The 18,424-nt window shown below is 45.2% G+C and overlaps 1 protein-coding gene across 1 annotated transcript; it reads right to left on the reverse strand.

Moving 5' to 3' along the window:
- Positions 1-1,598: 1,598 nt before the first annotated feature.
- On the reverse strand, positions 1,599-18,250 carry LOC117555926 (neuronal acetylcholine receptor subunit non-alpha-3-like). Its single transcript, XM_034230998.1, has 6 exons — positions 17,996-18,250; positions 16,421-16,572; positions 14,253-14,297; positions 3,905-4,014; positions 2,656-3,562; positions 1,599-2,553 (listed from the first exon to the last, which is right to left on the reverse strand). The coding sequence occupies exons 1-6, from the start codon at positions 18,054-18,056 to the stop codon at positions 2,389-2,391; spliced, it is 1,440 nt and encodes a 479-aa protein (XP_034086889.1). The 5' UTR covers positions 18,057-18,250; the 3' UTR covers positions 1,599-2,388.
- Between the last annotated feature and the right edge of the window lie 174 nt (positions 18,251-18,424).

The following is an 18,424-nucleotide window of genomic DNA, read 5'->3' on the forward strand; positions in this document are numbered from 1 at the left end:
CTCCAGGTTATTATGGGATATCAAAGAAAGGTCAGACCTCTCACACATAATTATAGGAGTTTACTGTGCAAAGGTCAGCGGTACACACGAGGGTGAGGGAGAAACACAGAGACTTTGATAAAACACACAAGAGGCATGCGATGTAGACCAATACATTGTGTGGGAAGAGGAGTTAGCACAATAACATGTACTAATGTAATTGTCACACCTTCATAGACATACACGTTCAAAATGGCAGCACACTTCTCCTAACACTAGGATGGGTCAAATGCAGAGAAACAATTTCCCCACGAGGGATTAATAAAAAAAAAAAAGTCCATCCATACTTAGAGCTGCTTTGGTTCATGAATAGAATCAGTTTAAATCATTTATGAGTTTTGTTCTGCTGGACCTTTACTTATTGTCTCTCTGCATCAACTCTTTTTCTCACAGCTCTTACTGTAGGTGGACATTTTCATGTGGCTGCTTCTGTGTTTGAGCGAGAGTGTAAATATTACATCAAGCGAAGAAATTCACATGAAGCCTCGTGCTCATATACTTTAAAGGATGTGAGCTTTAATGCAGCACCTTCAAACGTGGAACCTAAATTAATGCTCTTGGGACCTGCTTTGAAATCTCTGAAGTCTAAGCAAGACAATCTTGGCTCAAAAGCAGCCTTTAAATCCACTTCCCTTAGGTGATGTTATACACATGCACATCCTGTTAATGTTTTCCCCTATTTGTAAAATGTATCTCATAAGTTAGATAGTTGAAATAAATATCTGCAGTTTTTGTTATTAATCCTGATATCATGTCTGAAATGTGCTTTTTACATTTTCTTAAAATAAAAAAAACTGTATTTAAACCAGTCTGCTTCCTTACCAGATGTGTGGTAACCATTGACAGAGCTGCCAACATATTCAGAAAAACTAAATAAAAACATGTGTCTGTCACACATTTGTTAAATGCCTGCAGCAGAAAATGTGAATTGTCTACCAACCATGAATGTGGTTAGACCTCCATCCAGTGGAAGAAAAGTTGATGTACACAAAACCTTTTATATATATAACTGTAAAAAGCACACATATTATAATATATATCATTTTCATATAAGCAGTGACCACAAACACAACATACAATCACAGTTTGTCGTTTTCTTTTTTAATGCAACGTATTTATTGGTCTGAACACTTTGAAGAGTGAGGAACACATCATTGTCAGCGAGTTAGAGCAAATGTAGACCTTACACTGAAGTTAGTCCAAACAAATCACACCCAAGTATTAGAATATTTGCTGCGTTGCACTTCCCCTCTTAACAAAGCATGCATTTTAAGCTTTTTGAGATAAGATTTGATTGAAATGAAATAGAAGGAAATAAATAATGTATTGGAGAGATTTCTTTACTGTGGTTTACCTCTAGACGGTGCTGTCACTTCACCCATTTTAACTCTATTTGTTTACCTTTTTAGCAGAGCTTATTGTAAAAAAAAGACATAATCTATTAAAAACAACTTTATTTGCGCAATAAAATACAATCCAATACAGTACTTTTGAAGGTTTTGTAATTGATAGCAGAAATGTTCATTCAGTCTTCATGTAATCATTACGCTTGAGGTGGTTTAACTTATATCAGTGAGCAAAGCAAAGTTTGTGTTTGAGGAGGGTGAGAAAGACAAGGAAACAGTTCCTGTACAACATCACAAATAAGAGCTCGTTTTGTCTTTATTGACCCAAACGTTGTCACACATTTTGCAAACATGTAACAGGTTATTGCATCTCTATTGAATTTGTAAGGTAGTTCAGATGTTGTTGGTAACTCAAGACATACACATGTATATACTGAACATATTGTGGAAGTGATTCTTTGCAATTCTGGATTCAAGATGGTCCAACAAACAAATCAAAGGCAATGTTATTTAGAAACATAACACAATGAAGAGGAACTAGGCATAAATCAAGCAGATCTTGAAATGTGAAAACACTTTAAAGTTTAATATTACCTTAAAGAAAGTTATTCTTTTACTCCTTTTTTCATGTTTCATTCAATTTGAGCTGAAATATCTTAAAATATGTACTCTAGTATACTGATAGCTACATGCTTCTCAAAGCCAGCGAGAAAATAAATAAATAAATATGACTTTGGCTACAAAGCAACTTAAGTGGCACCAATTTTTAATAACATTGTCTTATTTATCTCGGGAAAAAACATGTCATTATAAAAACTCAAAAATATGCTATAATGTGCATACAATGTTTTGCAAAGTAGATCTTAAGAACAAACCTAACCATCAGAGAGTCCAAGTTCTCCTTCACAAAGCACCTGTAGTGGCCTTCACCTGCAGAGAGGTAACAAAAGATGCATCTGTTGGTGGATCATCGGTTGTTTGTGAAAGTGGTTTATTATTGCTACTAGTTTGACGGTGGATCCTCACTTCCCGGTGGAGGAGTGATTTTGAAAAACATGTAGACAGCTGGAGTGAAAATGAGGACAGTGCCCAGTATTGCGACGGTGAGGAAAGCCCACAGGAAGATCCTGTCCAACACCTGGGCCACAAACTTCCAGTCTTGTACGACCTGGGAAAAAGAAGAAATGGGAGATGAGATAACAACATATATAAACAGGAAGCCCTTAGAGCTAGTGAATACTTCAATCTTTCTTCATGCAGCTAAACCAACCTCACGGATAAAGTGTTCCTTGCGGATATGTCTGCTGATGTAGCGCACTGAGTAGATAGCCTTGTCCAACATGGTCGCCCAGGCCTCGTCCTCCTTCGAATCAGAACTTGTCTGTCCGCTGTTCGGCCTCTTGCCAGCTTTCCGTCCTCCTGAGCGAGGCTTCAGCTCCGGGCTCTCCGGAGCCAGCTCTGGGTAATGGTACCGGTCCGTGTGTCCGCGCATGCAGAGCAACCTCGGCAGCTTCTGCAGGAAGAGATTACGAACCCACGGCGACATGGGGTGGTAGGTGGCCGAGGAGCGGTGGTGTACGTTGATGACAAACACAGTGACGATGATTGAGAGTGTGACAAAGATCATGATGAACAGCAAATACTCTCCGATGAGCGGGATCACCTTGGAGGAGGAGGGGATGATTTCTTCTATGACCAGGAGGAACACAGTGAGCGACACAAGGACTGAGGTGGAGAGAGACAGCTTCTCCCCTTCATCGGAGGGAAGGTAAAACACCAGGACAGTCAGAAAGGACAAACCCAAACAAGGGATGATGAGGAAGAGTGTGTAGAACAATGGCAACCTCTTCAGAATGAATGAAAAGGTGATGAAGGGGTACGTGTACATGTCGTCCTTCCTGTTCCCTCTGGCACCGGTGGCATTAAGGATTTGCCACTCCCCATTATCGAAGAAGTCCTTCTGATCAACCTGATTGTCTATCAGGACCATGTCCACCATGTGGCCATCGTATGTCCAGGAGCCAAACTTCATGGTGCAGTTCTGGCGGTCGAAGGGGAAGAAGGTAACGTCCATGGTGCAGGCGGATTTGTAACTAGCAGGCGGCGTCCAGGTGACACCGCCATTGAACCTGACAATGGCTTTGGTCATCAGAGAGCCTTCAAACCGCCCATCAGCACTGAAGAAACATCACATAATAATCAGAAAACAAGTCTCTGAATCACATTTGCAGATGATCTACATTAGCTTCTTGTGATTGTATAAGTGTTGTCTTTTATACCATCTTTATTTCAAATATGACTCAGTATAACATAACCGTTATTTGAATGTATACAATTACAGCTCTCATTCAAGTATTACAATTTGGTTACATCTTGATAATGTTATTCTATAAAATAAATGACATACATGAGTCTATGAAATTGCTGTTGCTGTACTTTTCATACGGACAAGGTGTCTTTTTTTAAGTTTCCTATGAATGTGATGTTCAGTGGTTCGTAGCATAATACAGCAGCCTTACTTCTCATAGAGGACGATGTCTGGGAGCCAGATATTTTCAGACGGGACTCTGATGGAAGTGATTCCTCCGTATTGGTCTGGATTCCAACGCAACTTGTAATCGATCCACTCCTGGTCGACACAAACACAAGGACACAGGATGCAGGATTGTTAGACTGATATACAATACTAAGAGTCTTATTTGCATTAATAAGCATAAAGAAATGATGAAACATATTGTAGCGACAGCAGGAAACAAACTAAGTCGCTGAGAGGCTGAGGCCGGGCCTGTTTGCTGTTGTATGACACGCTAAAAAAAGTACTCGCTGAGATCTGAGAATCTGTTTCGTAGTATGGTAGTTTAATTAAACAACTCGGTGATCAGACATATACATTGTTATAATCCAAGCAATTGTAGTCTTGCGGTCAACAAAAAAGTACAACGGCCCAGTGTCACCCTCTCTTCCACACACTCACACCTCACACAGGTGAACAGGATTATAATGAGTGCCACCCATACCCATGTGACCCAAGCCAACCAATCAACAGCGATCATGGCTCCTACACACCAGCCTCTAATTATTAGGATAGTATACATAATAATTACTAACAATTCAAATGGGAGACATGTGACAATTATAACTTAGTAATCAAGTCCATGCAGTTGCAGTTCATGTAGTTTTCCTTCTTCTTTTCTGTGTACGAGTCACAAGTCAGTTAGGCCAAAAGGTACCACCACCTTGGCTCAGTTAAAGATAATCCTTAGTGTCATTTAAGTCTGTCAGTCGAAAAGAGTCAATACTGTGGAAAATATGTCACTGACGTCAGATGTTCTTCCGTCTCTTCCTGCCGTTTCTGCATCTTCACCACGATATTCTCGCTTTGATCGCCCCACTCCTTTAACGAGGAGCTCAGCATGTCCTCGTTGTCTTTGACTTTGAGTCCTTCGGCCTTGTAGAGCACGTTGGTCCACTTCATCCTGTTCTCCATTTCTTTGTTTGCAGCGGGGGCCTTTCTGAGCAGCCGTTGAAGGAGAGGGCTTTTATTGGGATTTGAGATGAGGCTTCTTCTCATATTTAAAACTTTTCTTTTTACACTTCCTCTTCGACTCTTGCTGAAAAAACACTCTTTGCAAACTTCTTAAACTTGAGATCCTCTCTTGACATTCCAGCTTGTTCCTCCAATCTGCATTCAGGGAAGTCTGCGCTGAACTGCTGTTGCCAAGGTCCATCCAAATTCACAACTGAGATTCTGTTCACAGATACTTCTGGTTTGTCAAAGTCCATTGCATTGCCACTCACTCCTTCTAGTGGTCCATTCACTGTCCAGCCCAGGATTGTCCTGCTTGCATAGGGTCCATCATCCACACTGCATATGACTTCCAATGGTTCCAAGGCCTTAGCAACATTGGTTCCTATCAACAGTCCAATCCCTGCATTTATTTCAGGTAAATTAACATTTTTCAGATGAGGCCATCTCTGTAGGTCCGCTTGTCTAGGAATGTTCCCACTGCTGGCAGGCATGCACTCTTGGGTGTAGCTTTGTGGCAGTTCAAAGAAATTGTCATTTTTTAAGCCAGCCACTTCTAGTCCGAAGACACAATATGGCTATTTACGACCCTTTCTTGGCCCATGGTTCGTAAACTAATCTGCGCCTTCTTTCCAGTTAGGCCGAGCTCGTGCATCAAATCCTCTGTACAAAACACTGCTGTACTTCCTGGGTCCAAGAAAGCATAGGTGGTGACAATCTTGCTGCCCTTCGTTGACTTGCACTGGAACTATGGGAAGTTTACAATTGTCATCACCAGCCCCTGTAAGGCCACTTGAAACCAGTGCGCTGTCCACTGATAGCTCCGATGTATTCTTGGCTTGAGCAGGATTGTGTCTTGCTTCATTGGAAGGGATGTGAAGTATGGTTGGATGTTTGAAGCCACATTTTGAACAGGAAATTCGCTTATTGCAATTTCTGCTAATGTGCCCCACGCACAAACAGCCGAAACAGACACCTTTTTCCATCAAGAAGCCTATCTTCTCTTTGTGTGTTCCTTTTTCAAGCTGATGGCACGAGTCCAAGGTGTGACCTCCTCCGCAGCACAGACATGTTCTCCATCTTGTCAGAATGTGTTCCTTCCCTTCAGTATCTGTCTGGGTTTCTTTTTCTACAAGAGCTACAGTGGTGGCAAAGCTAGTTCCTACGAAATGTGAGCGAGGCTGTGATCTGTTTAAAGCAGTATTTGTTGTTATGAAGGGAGCATCTTGAATGTTTCCAAATACTGGGTCGGTTAAGATTTTAACTTGTCTCTCAATGAAGTGTGTGATGTCAAAGAATGTTGCTCTGCGGCTGTTCCTCTCCTGCAGCTCACAGGCTAAAGTTCTCCACTCGTCTCTGAAAAGGTAAGGTAACTTTCTTATTATGATCATCATATTCGCAGCCATGTCAAGCTCATGCAAATACTGCACCTCTTCCATTGCGTTTGCACATGCTCTAAGGAAGAAGCTGTAGTCTTGCAGAGCCTTAACATCGTCTGTTCTTATAGGAGGCCATGAAAGAGCCTTTTGCAGATAAGCAGATGCCACTTTCTGCTCATTTCCAAACTGCTCCTGGATTAGAGCTTTAGCCTTGATGTATCCCCTCTCTGGATCCATTTGCTGGCAACTTCGAACAAGTCCTTTGGGATGACCCTGAGTGTACTGCTCCAGAAAGTAGAGTCGGTCACTGTAGCTGTTTGTGTTTTTCTCAACACCATTCTCAAAAGCCTTCATAAATGTGTGATATTTTAACGGGTCGCCATCAAAAACTGGAATCTCTCTCTTTGGCAAGGATGAAAGGCATTGCTGTTGTATTAACAGGGTGGTTATTTCATTTTGTTTTCTCATAATGCCCAGTATGTTGTTTTGATCTTCACTTGCGTTCAAGCTATCTCCATAATTCATTTGTGTTTTCAAAGTGGATTTTTTCTGGGATACTGGCTCTGAGGAAAGGAACCAAGGTGAAATGTTCTTATTAGGCTGTGTTGTTGGATCGAAGAAGTCAATGCTAGCCTCCCTTTGGTTTAGCAACATTTGTGGAGCATTTATATTGTCCTTAGCAGTGTAGAGGACTTGTGGTTTAATGTTTCTTTGTTCAATGTAAGAGTTCATTCCATCCGAATGCCTTGTTTTTGAACTTTTCCCACTTAGGATGCTCCCTGTTTGCAACACATCTAATTTAGCCACATGTGCTGCAATATCCTCCTCCATCTGAAGTTGCTCCTTTCTCCTCCTAATTCGTTCCTCCTCCATCTGAAGTTTGCTCCTAATTTGCTCCTCCTCTTCCTCCAGTTCATGTTTGTCCTTTAATAGTTTATTTCTTGCCATTAAAGCTGCCAAGTCAGCCTCTGTTTTACGGCATGCAGACGAAGCAGTAGAAGTTGCAGACTTTTTCCCCAAAGCAGAATTTTGTGATTGGGCTGCTCTTCTTCCGATTTCCACGTTTGACACACTGTCACTTGGTTGTACATCCTCTTGCATGTCATCTGTAGTTGGAATATCCAGCACAGCATGCAGTTATTGTGGCAGAATCCTCTTGTGGCTCTTTTAACCACTGTTTAATGTCCCTCTGAAAGCTTTCACTGTATTCCAAGATACTGGCAAACCATTCCTCTTGTTTCTTCAGTTCATCCTCTGGGAGTAAAGGAATCAACATTTCATGTGAAATAATGGCTTTTTCACCCAGTTGAATTAATTTCTCTAAATGAGTTTGCACACGTGAGGCATTTCCCCTTTCTCTCATGTGTCCTTTTATTTCTGGTATGAGTGCTTTTATTTTGTTCACACTTGACTCATTTTCTCCGTTAGATTATTCAAGCTTCCTCAGTGCATTCATTTGATTGCAACACACTCAAAGATCGGAAGACAATTCCTTCAAAGCATCACATTTCCACATCAACAGAGCAGCGCGATTGTCCATTGACGGCCATGCGACAGAGCGGAGTTCTCATTCATAACACTCCGTTCGATGTCTCACTATGGGATGCGCCTCATCGCGGAGCAAACAGAAGCATCAATCTCATTACGCCAATCCTGATTGGCTGGAGATCTTGACGTCAGCATCAGGGAAATCACCCCCTATAAGTAGCTTGCGCCACAACGCATGCGCCATTCAAACACCTCTTCTCGCTTCAGAGCACATCTCTATAGTAGCCGGACAAGCTTGACGGTCCACAGACTGAACCCAAATATAACCATTTTGGTCGACGGGCGCTCGCCGGCTACTCCTTCTGCTTCGCAAGAAGACGGTAATACTAACGCCAGTTAGTATTAAAATCGACCTCGCTGTTCTTTCCCCGGAAAGTAAGGTAAGGTTTTGATTTTTCTCAAGCTAGCTACGCACCCGTTGCTAGCTAGCTTCCCCTTACTACCGACACCACGGTAGCGAGGACGCTTTTCTTTTTCTCTCTCACGGAGGAGAAAAGGATTAGAAGTATATTGACACACCAGTCAATATTCTTTGAGAACAAAGGACCCACACCGTCCCCTTTTTCTCCGGATTAAGGAGGGGTTGGTAACACTTTTTCTCTCAACGACGTACCTGTTACGAGCGGGTCCTCTCCACGCCACGAGGCGAACAAGATGGACGCCTCTCCCCCTCACACCAGAGGAGTCAGGGACTCGAAGGCTCGGTCATGCGGCTGCGGGTTGAAGATAGCAGGCACAGACTCACACCAGGTCTGCCCGTCCTGCCTCGGGCTGAAACACGCCCAGGAGGCTATCGACAACCCCAGGCTCGTGCGGGCATTGCGCCCTTTTCAGCCCGAAAGAGCCTCCACCGACGGCTAGCACACCAAGCTAGCTTGTTGGAACAGGACTCCCTCATGTCCACTGATTCACCGTTTGGCAATCAAGACACGGGGGCGTCTGCTGCAGAGACTGAGCCCCTCACTATGTCGGTCTGGGGCTCACTAACAGCGGCAGCTGCGGAACCGGGATCCCACGCCGTGTCAGGCCGGGACCCGGTGGCGGCAAGAGACGCGGGAACGGAGCCCCACGCCTCACCAGGCGGGAGCTCCCGGCGAGACCTCACCATGGTCTCACCCGCGAGGAATGTCCTGGAATTAGACTACATGGGGGACAAAGAGGACGCCTCTGAGTCCCTCCTGTCGGATTCGGATGAGCAAGAAGAATATATCTTCATGTCATCGGCTCAAACGGCAAAGCCGGGAGCGATGGCTGCTCATCCCGGGCGATAGCACACCAGCTTCGCCCTGTCTGAGCAGGGACCTGCAGGCCGCGTTTCAGCGCGCTGCGTCCAGGCTAGACATCCCGTGGCCCTGAAAGGGCCAAGGAGACCGCCAGGTCCCGTTACGAGGGGAAACATTCTCCCCAAGCAACGAGGACAAGGAGGCAACTCCTCCCGGTCTTCCCGGAGATGTTGGATGAGGTGTCGGTCTCGTGGAGGGACCGACCCTTTACCAACAAGGCCCCAATCCAGGGTGCCTCCTCCCTAGACTGCGACGGTATGGAGAGGCTCGGCCTGCTCTGCATACCGCCGATGGAACTGCTGGTGGCAACCCACCTCCTACCGAGGATGGGCCCGTCACCAGGCAGGAACCCAACGCTGCCAGCGAAGGTGGATCGTTTCCAGTCAACCATGACGGAACGGTCCTACAGAGCAGCAGCGTTGTCCGCCAGGGCTCTGAACGTTTCCTCACTGCTAACCGCATACCAAGCGGAGCTCTGTGAGGATATGTCGAGTAATCCTGGACCGGCCGTTCTGGACGAGTTGGCCGCGGTCACAGACATTTGTCTCCGTGTCCAACGCTGCGCCGTCCAGGCCACGGGCAAAACAATGGGGATCATGGTGGTGCAGGAAAGAGCTAGATGGCTCAACCTCACCAATCTCCCAGACCGGGAAAAGGAGGATGTGCTTGACATGCCCATCGTTCCCGAGGGGATTTTCGGCTCCGCTCTTGCCTCCATGCAAAGCAGATGCGAGTCGAAAAAAGAAGGAGGACGAGGCCCTCCACCTCTGCCTCCCTCGAAGGGCCCAGCCGCTGCCTTTGCAGCAGCAGCCCTTCGTCCAAGCTGCCTTGAACCCTGCTCGGTTAAAAATACCGAAAGCGCAGAGGTCGCAGTCCGCCCCGAGTCCCCAGCCCAGGCAGGGGACGAGGGCGAGCTGGCCTAGAAAATCTCCGGTTCCGGCTGCAGCCCAGGCGCAGCCAACCCAGAATTTCGGCCAGCAGTCGAGGAAGAAGAAGCGAGCGGCGCGACAGCCCCTCCTTCTCCCCTCTGTGACAGAGCTGGAAGTCTACGGTTCCCCAGCTCTAAATGTGTTCCCGCCGCCTCGAGAGATGCCTCAACACCATCCTCAAGTCCGCATAAACACATGTCACACACTTATTGATTTTTCTGTCACAAATCATTTTCCGCTGACGCATCCAGGCTTCGAGCCAAGGGCGCAGCTCGGAAAAATGAAAAGAAAAACAATAAACAGCCCGTCAACTGTTCCCCTTCTGAGAGCAGCTACGGCATCTCTCAAAAGGCGGATTACAGGCGGGTCTGTGAAGGCACCACCGTCACGCGCATGCGCAGTGCCGGCTGGGGTTTTTTAAAAGCACCACCGCCACGCGCATGCGCAGTGCCGGCTGGGGTTGTGAAGGCACCACCGTCATGCGCATGCGCAGTGTCGGTGGGGATTGTCGAAAGGGGGCACCACTGTGTTCAGACACTAGAGGGCCCCATAACACAACAAATAGAGACTCAGAGGGGAAGAGATGTGACATCTCCACTGGCTCTAAGGAGCATGCAGTGGAAGATGCTCACATCATCTGCTTGGGTTTTCAAGACAGTAACACGGGGCTACAGACTCCAATTCGCTGTCACCCCCCCCTCGCTTCTCGGGCATTCTGCATTCGCAGGCCCGAGGAGAGTCAGCCCATATTCTGGAGAAAGAGATTCTCTCTCTCCTAGAAAAGAGGGCTATATCTATTGTACCCACTGAGCAGAGTCAGGGCGGCTTCTATTCCAAGTACTTCCTCGTTCCCAAACGGGGAGGGAACGGAATTCGGCCAATACTTGATTTGAGGGCTCTGAACAAATATCTAAGAAGATATAAGTTCAGAATGCTCACTCACACATCTCTGCTGCGGCTCGTGCGACAAGACGACTGGTTCACATCAGTCGACCTGAAAGATGCGTATTTTCACATCCCAGTATATTACCCACACAGGAAATATCTGAGATTCGCATTTCAGGGGATCTGTTATGAATACAGAGTACTCCCCTTCGGTCTGTCTCTCAGTCCAAGGGTGTTTGTACGATGTACGGAAGCCGCGATAGCCCCGTTAAGACAACAGGGTATTCGCCTGGCGACCTACCTGGACGACTGGCTGCTTCTCGCACAGACGGAGCAGGAGGCTGTTACGCAGACGAATGTCCTCGTAAAGCACCTGCTCAACCTGGGTTTCATAATAAACACAGAGAAGAGCATGTTGTGCCCCGCGCAGACTATACTCTTCCTGGGTTTACACCTGAACTCGATGCCCTTTTCAGCTCGCTTGTCAGCGGATAGAGTGAAAGCTTTCAGAGCTTGTCTCGCTCTTTTCCAGCTGCGCAAACATGTTCTCTTCAGATCATGCCTGCGATTGCTGGGGCTCATGGCGTCAGCCATCCTGGTCGTACGACTGGGACGCTTACACATGAGGGAGTTTCAGCGCTGGGTGGCCGCCCTAAAACTAAACCCCGCGATGGTTACTGTGAATGCGTATTAGTTTACTGGGCTGCCACCCGACTTTTCTAGTACGAGGTGTGCCTATGGGTGCTGTCCTTTCACGGAAAGTGGTCACCACGGACGCATGTCTGACAGGTTGGGGAGGTATTTATGAAGGTCGCCCGGTGAGGGGTCTCTGGAGCAGAGACCTCCAGCGGGCACACATAAATTACCTGGAGCTTTTAGCGGTGTTTCTCACCCTAAAACGCTTTCTGCCTTTCCTCAGGGGACATCAGTCCTCGTGAGGACAGACAATACGACCACAATATCGTATATTAACCGCCAAGGGGGTTTGCGTTCTCTCCAGTTACACACACTGGCGCGCAAACTTATCCTATGGAGCGGTAGGCGTCTCCTCTCTCTGAGAGCGACGCACGTACCGGGAGTGAGGAACCTCGGGGCAGATCTACTGTCCAGAGGTATACCACTTTATGCAGACTGGACTCTACATCCAAGGATTGTGAGCCAGCTGTGGGTGCGTTACGGCAGAGCCAGCGGTGGATCTGTTCGCATCAAAAGACAAAGCTCAGTGTCAGCTGTTCTTTTCGATGCGCGATCTAAATGCACCGTTAGGCGTGGATGCACTCGCGCACAATTGGCCCCCGGGCCTTCTGTACGCGTTCCCACCCCTGGCTCTGATACCCCCAACTCTGGCCAGAGTGAGAGAGCAACGCCACACACTTATCCTGATAGCTCCGCACTGGCCAGCTATGTACTGGCTAGCGGAGATATATCAGCTGCTGTGCGGGCAGCCATGGCAGCTCCCACTACGCAGGGAAATACTGTCCCAAGCGGGGGGGGGGCGATCTTTCACCCACACCCAGAGCGCTTGGCTCTATGGGCCTGGCCCGTGAGTGGTACAATCTAAATACAGTGTGACATGACGCTGACCCTGGCAGCTGCCAAGCGAGCCAGTGGCACTCATGCACTATCTGTACAGTTTTCATGCACTCAGTTTGCCCCAGGGCAAACAGAGTGTGGTTGAAGCCTGACCCTGCCTTTATCTTAAGGCGGTCGGTTCGGGTACCACATTTTGACATTAAGGCATCCTCCCTGCCACTGTATTCCTCCGGGGAACAGCGGCCGGATTTGCCGTGTCCAGCCCGTGCTTCACGCACGTACAGGGACAGATCAAGGGTGCTTTGTCATAATGACCAACCCCTTGTGTCCTGGGCTAACCCTTATAAGGGCAAGCCTGTTACTAAGCAACGGCTCTCCCACTGGTCTGTGGAAGCAATTGCTTTGGGGCTCATACGAGTCAGAGTTCGCAGGCACCCTCGGGTCCGCGAGCTCTTTCGACTCAGAGTCTGGCTGCATTCTGGACTCTGTCCAGGATGTCTCCCATCAAAGACATTGGTGCAGCGGCGAGCTGGTCCTCGCCGCTCACTTTTGTCTGCCTCCTAACAGGCTGGACGTTCTGCTCCCAGTGTGACTCAAGCAGTGCTGGGCACCTGGTTGAGTCAGAGCTCTACCTGTTAAGTTCTGGTTGGTTTGGTGATTTTCGAGATAAGCTCGTCTGGCAATACGGGAGCTACAATTTCCCATAGTGAGACATCGAACGGAGTGTTATGAATGAGAACTATAGGTTACTTACGTAACCCCAGTTCTCAGAGTAACATGAAGTGAGATGTCTCACCAGACGGCCCTCCTTGCTATGGTGAAGCGAGAAGAGGTGCTTATTTTTGAATGGCGCATGCGTTGTGGCGCAAGCTACTTATAGGGGGTGAATTCCCTGATGCTGACGTCAAGATCTCCAGCCAATCAGGATTGGCGTAATGAGATTGATGCTTCTGTTTGCTCCGCGATGAGGCGCATCCCATAGTGAGACATCTCACTTCATGTTACTCTGAGAACTGGGGTTACGTAAGTAACCTATAGTTATACAGAGATACACAGCTGTGAATATGTGCACATGCAGCGGTAAGGCTTACCTGGCTGTGATCCGCGTTGAATGCGGCTTCCAAACTGCAGTCTCTATTAACCTCAGTGAATTATTTCCATATCTCCATTCTCATCCAGTACATCCTTAATCCATGCGCTGTTTGATGATGATCGCCTTACGCCTTTTGTGCTTGTTGTTGTTTTTGTTGACAAAATGTAGCGACAGCAGGAAACAAACTAAGTCGCTGAGAGGCTGAGGCCGGGCCTGTTTGCTGTTGTATGACACGCTAAAAAAAGTACCCGCTGAGATCTGAGAATCTGTTTCGTAGTATGGTAGTTTAATTAAACAACTCGGTGATCAGACATATACATTGTTATAATCCAAGCAATTGTAGTCTTGCGGTCAACAAAAAAGTACAACGGCCCAGTGTCACCCTCTCTTCCACACACTCACACCTCACACAGGTGAACAGGATTATAATGAGTGCCACCCATACCCATATGACCCAAGCCAACCAATCAACAGCGATCATGGCTCCTACACATATTTTAATAAGTGATATGCCCCTAGAGTTGATAACATCCATTTTTTCAGACAGAACAGAAACAGATTTTGTCAAGAACTAATGCTGAACTTAATATACAGTATCTTAGTTGGAGACACTATCCATATGAAGGTTATCATGTTTCTTTAAATCAGACTATTATAATATTTATAAATATTGTCGAGTTGTTTTTCTCACCTGACAGAGCCAAACGTTAGTTGTCATTAGCTGGTTCTTCTCATCCTAAAAGACAGACAAAGAAAACCGAGTTAAAATGAAAATGAAGTGAAGACGCAAGAAGCAAGATGACAGTGTGTAGGTCAGGCTCATCTCATGATCAACGTTTAAACGAAAAAAGGATATACACATCAACAAAATCAGAACGATTGAGACCTATCAATCCAAATGTTTTTGTATTTACTTTCATTCATAGACCGTGATATTCAAAAGCTGGTAAAATGGCTCTGATATCTCCCACGTAGGGAATGTTCTGGTACAATACACATTAACATAGAGAACAAACACATGTTCAAATGAGGGTAGTTTCTAAAGATCAACATTATCAGTTAATTTCACATTATGTTATCTCTAAAAGCAAAACAATTGACAGCCTTATAGTTTTGTATCTGATGTAACTTGATTCCAGCAAAAAAGAACGTTGTGATCTGGGTGCTAACATCACAATGTTAGATTTGATTAGTGGAGAATATGAGAAGCTTGGTTGGGAGTAAAACTAATAATCTTATCCTTGCTCTGAAATGACCGAATCTAATTGACCCGTCACTGCCACTTCCTTAACAAACAAGAGGAAGAAACATAACACGGAGATGGGTGAAGTGAACCCTGAAGCTGAAGCGATATAACTGCAGCACGAGGTAAATAGAAGAAGACAGGAATAGAGAGATGGAGAGTGGTTAGCACAGGTTTATTTTCCACATCACTGGAGGTGAGTTTGAAGAAACGGGGGTAGACTAAGAGCTTAAGACTGGATATAAACAGTATAGAGAAACAAAACATGCAGCTGTTAGGTATATCCAGACCAGGCCTCAGCTGTCAGACTGAGTCGGATGTTTTGATGATCACATAAAGCAGAGGTGAACCATAATCTAATACACAGCTATGTACAGAAGCAGCAGAGACAAGCTGCTGTGTCTCTGGTTGGCTCTCCGTCTCTTTTACAAAATCCAACAATTAATCTTAACCTAACTCTTTCTTCTCTGCAGAGCCGTAAGAGGGCATCACAGATTGTCTTTTCCCAGCACACGTGTTAGGTGGAAGGATAAAGAGTTCAATCTAAACTGGTTGATATGAATATTTCAAGCCAAGAAGAGCGGCTCTTCCATTAGCATGCTCCGTTTTCTCCATTTTGACAACATCTCAACCTATCACAGCGTTCCTCTGAAATATTAAAGAACCACTCCAGAGTATGGAGACTGTGTTTGTAGATGTGAAGTGAGTGTTCCCGATCTATTTCAGGAACACAGAAAGTTCCTCACTGTTAGGTGCTAGTGCCCTGTTTGGTTTCAGAACCATGGACAGCGACACCACTCGGCTGATGGTGAATTACCATTCAAATCAAACTGTGGTTTTCAGTTCTCGCCAGTGGTCCTCTTTCTTATATTTCCATGAGTGTTAACTAATTCTCTTCTTTCGAAGGATAAAGTTGGAAAGCTTCCTAATTGTTTTTGTCAATGAATCCCATGAAGAGACTCTAAAACAACAATGTGTTAGGTGCTAGTCCATCTCTTAAAACGTCTCACATTATTCATGGCGCTCAGATCCAAGCATTCTTAATGAAATGTGTTCATCTTTAAAAACTGGTCATACACAATATATTATTTTTTAAATTAAAATATTTTTAAATTACAGGCTAAACATTTTTAACAATTTAAACATTTAAGACTGTTTGTTTTTTTTAATAGCAGTAAGTTGTTCATTTTCTGGGGGACCATTTTATATGTTTTTATTTTGTAAAAAAAGGAAATTGTCACCCAGAGCCACTATGTTGTTTTTTATAGTGTAAAATTGTTTGGATAAGAATTGAGTCCAATAGCACTGAAGAAACAATCAGACTTTGACTTTGATTGCGACTTTGATGTGATTTATTGCTAAAAAGAAAATCATGGAACAATGCCAAACTCGTCTTTCAAGATCTGAGTCATGATGAGGTTGAATATGAAGCATACAAATAAGGTAACTTCTAACTACATTACCTTAAGCAGCTTAAAAACTAGAACAATATAGTTTTTTTTTTTATCTCAATGTGTGCGTGCAGTATTGCTCCACCAGTGGGGAGCACACAACAAATCTCCTCATGAATAAAGAAGCACATGGATATGCATTTGTGATTGTAGGTGTGTCCTCACCACATCAACCAGCTGGGAGATCTTGAGTCCAAAGCGAACCGTGACGGTGTCATTGACGTGCTGGATGGGCCTGACCCAGCGCTGGTAGCCTTGGAAAAGGTTCCTCAGCAGGGCGTCCTCCATCTCTGCCAAGGACATAAACTCATTCGGACCTGGGACAAATAGAATGAATGTGGATTTACAACTGTTCATTACATAAATACTGCTTGTGTTAACTTCTCAATACAATTGGGTAGATCAAAGACTTCCTTACATACCGTAAAAAAAAGCAAAGCATTACTTTTACCGCCCTTAAAGTGGACGGCACTGGAAAACAGACAAACAAAAAGGGATTCTATCGTCTTTTAAGTAGGTTTTTGAAGATGTTCTTGCCTACTTCGAGAGAGTCAGCCTTACCAAAAAGAAAACGTGCTTGAAGATATGAAAATATGTTCTAGCACCATGAACAGTAACCCTCCAGAAAAGTGTTCATATTCAAACTTGTATACTGTCCTAAGATGGTTGGAAAAATGTCAACAACAAATGTAACTCAACTCATTAGTAAATCCATAATTGTGTTCTCCAATGTGAATATGTATGACACAAAGAGAAAATAAAAGAGCAAACAAAAGCGTATAAAACAATTTGTCTCCAAATTCTAATTAATAAAAAAGCTACATGCAGCAAATTCCCCTGGCAAATCACATCATAATAACTTCAGTCCGCCAACTGTGTGCTGTAGAGACATCAAGTTATCAAGGAGAAAGATGAGTGAATGATGGAGCTCTGCACTTTGTTCAATTGCAGTGCGAGGGGAAAGTCAGTCAGCACATCAGCCTGAGGCGATATGATGTCTCTGGAGGGACATGTCATATTGACAAGAGACAGCTATATAATGTCAGACAGAGGGGACGTCAAGTGCAAGAGGACCACATGGTCTAATGAGGAGGGGCATGGACCTATAACCTGGTGCTGGCTCTGTCTGACAACACATGACTGATCCATTCATGAATAAATATAAAAGTATGATCAAAGCAAACATAAAACCACAAAGTCAGAGTGCAGTTGGATCACCTCTGTCTGTGCTCTCAAGGACTCTGACACATGATACCTGTGTTCCTGTTTATCTGATAGCAGCTTCAGCACAAACAAGAGCCGGGCCGCACATCATTCCTGAACTAATATGCTGCTTAACATCTCATCTGATTAAAACATCTGATTAGCATTGTTATTTCTAAACTGTATATTAATATTCATTTACAATTTCAAATCAGAGACAAAAAGGTGGTAATGTCTTCTTTGAGTGTATAGCACACTACAGGAATAACGTACATGAAATAAGATATGGGTAAGGTAAAAGAAGGCACATTTTGTAACTAAACTGCAGTAAAATAACAAGACAACTTTGTTATAATCATGAATGAGAAGGTTGCACTTTTTGGTTGACGAATTCATCGAAAGTTATGTGGAGATTATTTGAATCTGTCTCAGACATAACTGTTAGATTACACCACATATTTTTTCTGTCCAAACAAAAAAGTGGAAATGTTGTCGATATTCGAAAGTATTTAGAAAACAAACCAAGAGTTTTCTTACCGGGGATTACGGCCAGGGCCAGCGGACAGAGGAGGAGGAGGAGGAGGACCGACAACTTCATAGTGTTGTCCTCTCGGGTCCCACCGAGCGCTCCTGCAGCCTCCTGTTCGCTTCTATCGGCTGTTCAGGGGAGAGGACTACAGGACTCACAGCGAGCAGGCACATGCATCCAGGGTCCCATCAGCTGTCTCAGTACCAGGTGGGAAACAAGCCATTCAGTCCGATGCAGTTTGACAGAGAACAGGTCCCTGTGCGAGAGAGCATGTGGCCGGAGTGCGTGTGCTGTGACTCCGGTAGGGGCGTCACGGGGAGCGGCAGTCCGCGGAGGAGGGAGAGGAGGGGCAGGGAGGGAGGGGAGGGATGTCCGGGTGGGGCTGAAGTGTGGAGCTTAAAAGTCACTTTAAAACTAAAAACTTTGGGTTTTCTTAG

This window comes from Gymnodraco acuticeps, unplaced genomic scaffold (assembly GCF_902827175.1).
Source record: "Gymnodraco acuticeps unplaced genomic scaffold, fGymAcu1.1, whole genome shotgun sequence".
NCBI lineage: Eukaryota > Metazoa > Chordata > Actinopteri > Perciformes > Bathydraconidae > Gymnodraco > Gymnodraco acuticeps.

Coding starts and splice junctions, on each gene's coding strand:
- LOC117555926 (XM_034230998.1), bottom strand. CDS start 18,056: ATGAAGTTGTCGGTCCTCCTCCTCCTCCTCCTCTGTCCGCTGGCCCTG. Junction 16,573..17,995: donor GGCCCTGGCCGTAATCCCCG/GTAAGAAAACTC, acceptor TATTTGTCCCAG/GTCCGAATGAGTTTATGTCC. Junction 14,298..16,420: donor TCTCCCAGCTGGTTGATGTG/GTGAGGACACAC, acceptor TCTGTCTTTTAG/GATGAGAAGAACCAGCTAAT.